At 47.2% G+C, this 7,500-nt stretch overlaps 2 protein-coding genes across 4 annotated transcripts in view; one reads left to right on the top strand and one right to left on the bottom strand.

Annotated features, from left to right (window-relative positions):
• mrpl2 (mitochondrial ribosomal protein L2) overlaps positions 1-2,076 on the top strand; it is a 6,360-nt gene extending 4,284 nt beyond the window's left edge. For both annotated transcript variants that reach the window (XM_084093941.1, XM_084093942.1), the window contains exons 5-7: positions 1,076-1,302; positions 1,371-1,444; positions 1,860-2,076. In XM_084093941.1, the coding sequence (XP_083950067.1) occupies positions 1,076-1,302; positions 1,371-1,444; positions 1,860-2,057 (499 nt within the window). In that variant the 3' untranslated portion in view covers positions 2,058-2,076. The remainder of the gene's footprint in view (positions 1-1,075; positions 1,303-1,370; positions 1,445-1,859) is intronic.
• A 1,141-nt stretch (positions 2,077-3,217) lies between these two features.
• The window catches only part of LOC311070208 (phosphofurin acidic cluster sorting protein 2), a 54,396-nt gene continuing 50,113 nt past the window's right edge, over positions 3,218-7,500 (bottom strand). Inside the window, exon 25 of one of the 2 annotated variants that reach the window (XM_084093939.1) lies at positions 3,218-5,495. In XM_084093939.1, the coding sequence (XP_083950065.1) occupies positions 5,380-5,495 (116 nt within the window). In that variant the 3' untranslated portion in view covers positions 3,218-5,379. The remainder of the gene's footprint in view (positions 5,496-7,500) is intronic. The other variant, XM_084093940.1, reaches the window with a different exon arrangement.

Here is a 7,500-nt window from a genome sequence, read left to right as displayed (position 1 = left end):
CCCCTCTTCACCCTCGTCCTCGTCCCCTCTTCACCCTCGTCCTCGTCCCCTCCTCCTCGTCCTCACCCCTCATCACCCTCGTCCTCGTCCCCTCTTCACCCTCGTCCTCGCCCCTCCTCACCCTCGTCCTCGCCCCTCCTCACCCTCGTCCTCGCCCCTCCTCACCCTCGTCCTCGCCCCTCCTCACCCTCGTCCTCGTCCCTCCTCACCCTCGTCCTCGCCCCTCCTCACCCTCGTCCTCACCCTCGTCCTCGCCCCTCCTCACCCTCGTCCTCGCCCCTCCTCACCCTCGTCCCTCCTCACCCTCGTCCTCGCCCCTCCTCACCCTCGTCCTCACCCCTCCTCACCCCTCCTCACCCCTCCTCACCCTCGTCCTCGCCCCTCCTCACCCTCACCCTCGTCCTCGCCCCTCCTCACCCTCGTCCTCGTCACCCTCGTCCTCGTCCCTCCTCACCCTCGTCCTCGCCCTCGCCCCTCCTCACCCCTCCTCACCCTCGTCCTCGCCCCTCCTCACCCTCGTCCTCGCCCTCGTCCTCGCCCCTCCTCACCCTCGTCCTCGCCCCTCCTCACCCTCGTCCTCACCCCTCCTCACCCCTCCTCACCCCTCCTCACCCTCGTCCTCACCCCTCCTCACCCTCGTCCTCGTCCCTCCTCACCCTCGTCCTCACCCTCGTCCTCACCCCTCCTCACCCTCGTCCTCGTCCCTCCTCACCCTCGTCCTCACCCCTCCTCACCCCTCCTCACCCCTCCTCACCCCTCCTCACCCTCGTCCTCACCCCTCATCACCCTCGTCCTCTCTTCACCCTCGTCCCTCATCACCCTTGTCCTCACCCCTCATCACCCTCACCCCTCATCACCCTCACCCCTCATCACCCTCGTCCTCGTCCCCTCTTCACCCTCGTCCTCGTCCCCTCTTCACCCTCGTCCTCGTCCTCGTCCCCTCTTCACCCTCGTCCTCACCCCTCCTCCTCGTCCTCACCCCTCGTCCTCACCCCTCCTCCTCGTCCTCACCCTCGTTCTCACCCCTCGTCCTCATGTCCTCGGCCCCTCTTCACACGTGTCCTTGTGCACACAGATCAGCTGACATTGCGCTGGTCGCCGGCGGCAGCCGCAAGCGATGGATCATCGCCACGGAGACCATGGAGGCGGGAGACGTGATCCGGTCATCCAGTACCATCGGACGCATGGCGGTTCTGGCCAAAGAGGGAGACTCCCATCCACTCGGAGCTCTTCCCATCGGCACACTCATCAACAACCTGGAGCTGCTCCCCGGGAAAGGAGCGCAGTACATCCGCGCCGCAGGTCCGACACACACACCGCACGACACACACTCTCAGTGAGTTGTTCCTGACTGACTCTCCCGTGTGCAGGAACCTGTGGAGTGTTGCTGAGGAAGGTCAACGGCACAGCCATCGTTCAGCTGCCGTCCAAACACCAGATCCAGGTGAGGAAACACTCGCAACTTCCTGCCACAGATTTAAGGTTTTCCCAAACCAGTTTTTTCATTGAGCTCTATGTGCTCTCCAACGAGAAAACCTCCAAAATACACATTTAAGTGTTTATTTCAGTGCTTTTGATCTATTAGCATCTGTAGATTTAAATCGCAATCTCCACTTCAGCAGCTTCACACACACCAAATTATTCATATCTATTATTCATATATCATTATACATCATTTTATTTCTACAACATTTTATTTCTACAAACAGTGAAAATTATTTGTTGACAGTATTTTCAGATTTATGGAGTGATAAAAGAATCAAACTTTCTGTTCAGTCTTTATCTAGAGTTTGTTTGTGGTCCGCGTAAGCTGAGTGTGAATGCTCCAGATGTTGTGTGTAAAGCATGTGCTCTCTCAGGTGTTGGAGACGTGTGTGGCTACAGTGGGCCGAGTGTCTAACGTGGACCACAACAAGCGCATCATCGGGAAGGCGGGTCGAAACCGCTGGCTGGGCATCCGGCCCTCGAGCGGCCGCTGGCAGAGGAAGGGCGGCTGGGCGGGTCGCAAGATCAGACGTCTGCCGCCCATCAAGAGCTTCGTCACACCCGCGCAATAAACTGAGCCTCGCAATTACACACGTGTGTCACGGGTCACGTCTGTTCACACACAACACGCCTGTGTCACGCCTGTACACAAACACACACACACAACACGCCTGTGTCACGGGTCACGTCTGTTCACACACACACAACACGCCTGTACACAAACACACACACACACAACACGCCTGTGTCACGGGTCACGTCTGTTCACACACAACACGCCTGTGTCACGCCTGTACACAAACACACACACAACACACCTGTGTCACGGGTCACGTCTGTTCACACACACACAACACGCCTGTGTCACGCCTGTACACAAACACACACACAACACACCTGTGTCACGGGTCACGTCTGTTCACACACACACAACACGCCTGTGTCACGCCTGTACACAAACACACACACACACACACACACAACACGCCTGTGTCACGCCTGTACACACACACACACACAACACGCCTGTGTCACGGGTCACGTCTGTTCACACACACACAACACGCCTGTGTCACGCCTGTACACAAACACACACACACAACACGCCTGTGTCACGCCTGTACACAAACACACACACACACACACAACACGCCTGTGTCACGGGTCACGTCTGTTCACACACACACAACACGCCTGTGTCACGCCTGTACACAAACACACACAACACGCCTGTGTCACGCCTGTACACAAACACACACACAACACACCTGTGTCACGGGTCACGTCTGTTCACACACACACAACACGCCTGTGTCACGCCTGTACACAAACACACACAACACGCCTGTGTCACGGGTCACGTCTGTTCACACACACACAACACGCCTGTGTCACGCCTGTACACAAACACACACACACACACACACACAACACGCCTGTGTCACGCCTGTACACACACACACACAACACGCCTGTGTCACGGGTCACGTCTGTTCACACACACACAACACGCCTGTGTCACGCCTGTACACAAACACACACACACAACACGCCTGTGTCACGCCTGTACACAAACACACACACACACACACAACACGCCTGTGTCACGGGTCACGTCTGTTCACACACACACAACACGCCTGTGTCACGCCTGTACACAAACACACACAACACGCCTGTGTCACGCCTGTACACAAACACACACACACACACACACACACAAAACATCTTGTGCGGTTAAAAACCCTTTATTAAACACAACTGCATGTGTAAGCATGGAAAGCAGCAGCGTTATAAAATGACATTTCATACTCCAAATGTAAAACATGCAACGGTAAAATCGTGTTTTCAAAAGTCTGTCATGTGTAAAAATGAGGTCTTGTGCAAAGATGCTGCGGTCAGCGTCACAAATACTGTACGAAACGCAGTCGTTATTAATGTGCTGTGGAGTTATGGAGACATGCGTTTAATATGATACTTTGAGAAGAGTTCATGTCACTCCCGTCTAACAGAATCCCTTCAGGAAATGATGTAAACGCACCGGTGGAAAGAGCTCTTAGTGGTTCTTAAAGCAATAATTCACCCAAAACTCATCCTCATTCTGTCATTATTTACTCAGAATACCCAAACCTCTCCTGTGACACTCGAAAGATGATATTTCAAAGAACGTTGGGAACCAAAGAACATTGGACCCCATTGACTTTCATTATATGGACAAATAAACACTGAGGCTTTGTTCCATAGAAGAAAGCAAGTGTTTCAGGTTTGGGAGGGACTTTAAATCAAAGTGTTCATATCTCCAGAACTCCGTTTACCGTAGTAAAAGTGCAAATACTGCGTGTGGATCTGGTGTTGATGACGCAGCTTTCATGAACCGGAGTCTTTTGGCATTTTAAGTGGTCATTCTGGGAGTAAAAACAGAAGGTACTAAAGCATCTCAATACATTCATCAGCAAAAATGACTAAATGAGGGTCGGCATCGAAACAATCACATGAGAAGCACCATTAAACATCCAACACACACCATTTAACATTCAACACACACCATTAAACATTCAACACACACACACACACCAATTCAAACAGTCCAGATGAACACACTGATTAGTTCAGCATGTAATGAATGCAAACGGTTGTCAGATCAGCTGCTGCTAAACTGAGTGAAGGACTGAAGAAAACTTTAATACTAAAACCCAGTGTTGGAAAAGGTTCAGACAGAAGCACAGACACTCAGTCTCCCATGATGCCTCAGTTCGTTCCTGCCACTCCTGAACAGGACAGAGACGTGAGCGTCTGCAGCTTGTGCTGTTACGAAACTGCAAAATATGGCTTGTCAAAATTACATTGGCTTTCATTCACGTCAGACTAACGTGCGGTTTACTCTGACTGACGTCTATGATCACATGACCACGGCTTCACTGGTTACACTGGTCACACATGAGTGTGTGTTTGTGCTGTACGACGGACAACAGAAGCATCTCTGTAAAGGTCCACGTTCACACCAAGAACGATGATGTCCTTCTGTTGCTCATACGCGCTGCAGTTTGAGTTCTAGAAGCAGGACGGATTCTGATTGGCTGTCAGTGTCTTTACGGTTCGTTCTTCTGTGTCGTTATCGTTATAGAGTTGTGATTCTTATTGAGTTAGAGCGAATATTAAAACGTTATGCTTTTCGTCCTTGACTCACTCAGTTTGTGTTTAAAATACACTTAATATTCACTAATATTCCTGATTTAACTACATTATATTGATCTGAATAATGGCTCTTCTGTAGAGATCAATGTGAATCTGTATAAAGCGCTGTAGAAATAAAGCTGACTCGACTTGGTGTGAACGGGCCGTTACGCTCGGTGTGTGTCATGCTAACGCTCTTCCAACACACACATCATAGAGGTATTAGTAAAGTGCCAGGAACTCTTCGTCTGTCCAGAGTGTGTGTGCTTTGAAAAGGCAGGTTCAGTTTAGCGTTTTAAATTCATCGTGTAACTACAAAATATCACAAAGACACAAAACAGCTTTTACATTTGGGGTAAAAAAACATCCATTTAAATTCACAGCAAAACACCTCAACACGACTTCTCGACACACACACGTGCTCAGGATCCGTCCCATCATGCAACATTCTACACAGGATTTCACAGAAATGATAAAGTAGCAAAAACAACAGAAAGTGCTTGACGTTTGCCGTCACCGTACAGTTCATCATGACCTAAAAATATATATATTCATATAAAATATCACTAGTGCTGTTTATATAGAGTCAGAAACAGCAACTGAACACACACCGATAGAAATGAACTGAGGACAGTCAGGTTTCCATGGGAAACTCGTCACTGAACGTCGCGGTGGCTTTCCTCCTTCAGCACACACACTCACACACACGCCTGCAGGACGTCACATGGGTTTGCTGTAGCCGAACACCCCGACGGGGAAGTGCTTGACGTGAGTCGGCCACTGGGCGGCCAGCTGGAAGAACTTCACATCGTTCCACTCCACGCCGTCGATCGAGACTGAAACACACACACACATTCACTGTCACTGACCTGCAACACACACACACGGAGGTCAACTCCTGAGGGTGAAACTAGCGAACGTCTGAATTTGAATTTATTTACAATATTTGTAGAAATGATCATTCTTTGTAAATGTGATGTAAACACACGGCCCTGCGACTGCAGACTGAAGTACGTACATGTGTGTGTCCTCTTTCTTTTGTGATTAAACGGTAAATACCACTTTATTTCTGTGTGACTAATGTGCAATTTTTACACAAATTAATTCATTATGATCAATGTATACATTTTTATTGTATAACTGTTAAAACATCTATGCTTGGGTTTTAGATCTTTAAGTAAACAACAGAACTGTCAGCAAACGGCCGCTTTCATCGTGTTCGTTTGGCGATCTCGGTAGTTTCCAGTGAGTTTTCTGATGAAACGTCCATTAGTTGGTGACATGATGTGTGTGTGTGTGCCGTTGTTCCAGAGAGGTGTGTTTTAGTGAAGCGCTGCAGTGTGTCTTGGGCTCGGTGTTCCAGACCCGAGGCTATCAGCCCCGCCCGGCTCACACTGACCTCACGGGGAAACACGACCATTCAGTGTGAATGACCCATAAACACGTTCACACCAGGGTTATTATAGTTTGGCATTTTTCATTAGTTTTTATTTTTATTTCGTTTTGACTTTTTGTTTTCAAATTCAGTTTAGTTTTAATTAGTTTTTAAAGTGGGTTTGCTAGTTTAGTTTTTATTTTTTGAAAATGCTTAGTTTTAGTTTAGTTTTTATTAGTTTTAGTGTTAGTTTTAGTCTTTTTTTGTAATTTGGGTCATTTGTCAGGGGCAAGATTCAAAAATGTCAGAAAAAGTATTGTGTAATAATAACTCAACAAAAACATCATACAATTTTAGGAAAAAATTCACACCCCATTGAAATGCCTTCACCTCTTACCAAATCCACACGCCGTACCAGAAATCTACACATCTTCTATACAGAATTCACACCCTATACAAATACCACAGCTGTACAATTTCCACACCCTATACTAAATTTACCCTGTACAGTCAATAGCCGTTACTCATCTGGATTGAAGCAGCAAACATTCAGTGTAAAAGTAAAAAAAAAAAGACTAATAACATTATTTAATATTTGAATCACAGCTTATATAGTGTTTTGACATCGACAACCACAACCAAAAAGTGCATTTTACCTCAAACTTGCGACTAGTTAACTTTCTAAAGAAGGCGCAATCGCTTCTCGGGTCGACATTAACACACTGACAAAATTATATTCAGAATTTAAAATATTTTTATACCACTTTTTAATGTGTGATTGTGTAAAGGTGTTCACGAGATAGAGATACCAACCTTTCGCGAACTTGCTTTCAACGTCGAACGAACACTCGTTCTCATGGAGACGCGGTGTGTGCACGGAGGGGAGGGGCTGTGTGTGTGTGTGTGTGTGCGCATGTGAGAGACGCATGAGTGACAGAGAGACGGAGGGAGAGCAGGGAAAGGAAATGCAGCTGAACGAATACGCTGCGTGTTTTAAATAGCGTTAAAAAAATGAAAGACTTTGACAAAGACGGAAACTAACTGGACATTTACTCTATAATTTTATTTTATTTTAGTTAGTTTTGCCAAACACACATTATAGTTTTAGTTAGTTATCGTTTTTTTGTAATACCTCGTTTTTATTTTTATTTCAGTTAACGACAATGTTTTTTCCCTCCTAGTTTTCATTTTTTCGTTCGTTTTCGTTAACAATTATAACCTTGGTTCATACACACACACACACACACACACACATATGGGAACATTAAGTATCAATGTTTCAAATTAAGTTACATGAATACATTAACTTTTATGTCCCAGAATGCTCTTCTTCAAACTGGATGAACAGCATAAAGCAGTCATGTGACTGTATCGAAGTTCTTTGAATGCATGATTGCTTCCACATTTTCCAGCAGTGTTTGTAAATTAGGCGAAAATGAAGCACATCATTAAATCTTGAGGATTAT

This window comes from Abramis brama (genome assembly GCF_963993115.1).
Source record: "Abramis brama genome assembly, chromosome: 19".
Classification (NCBI taxonomy): Eukaryota; Metazoa; Chordata; class Actinopteri; order Cypriniformes; family Leuciscidae; genus Abramis; species Abramis brama.
Note: the sequence above shows the minus strand (reverse complement) of the source record. Positions and strands in the feature narration are given on the sequence as shown.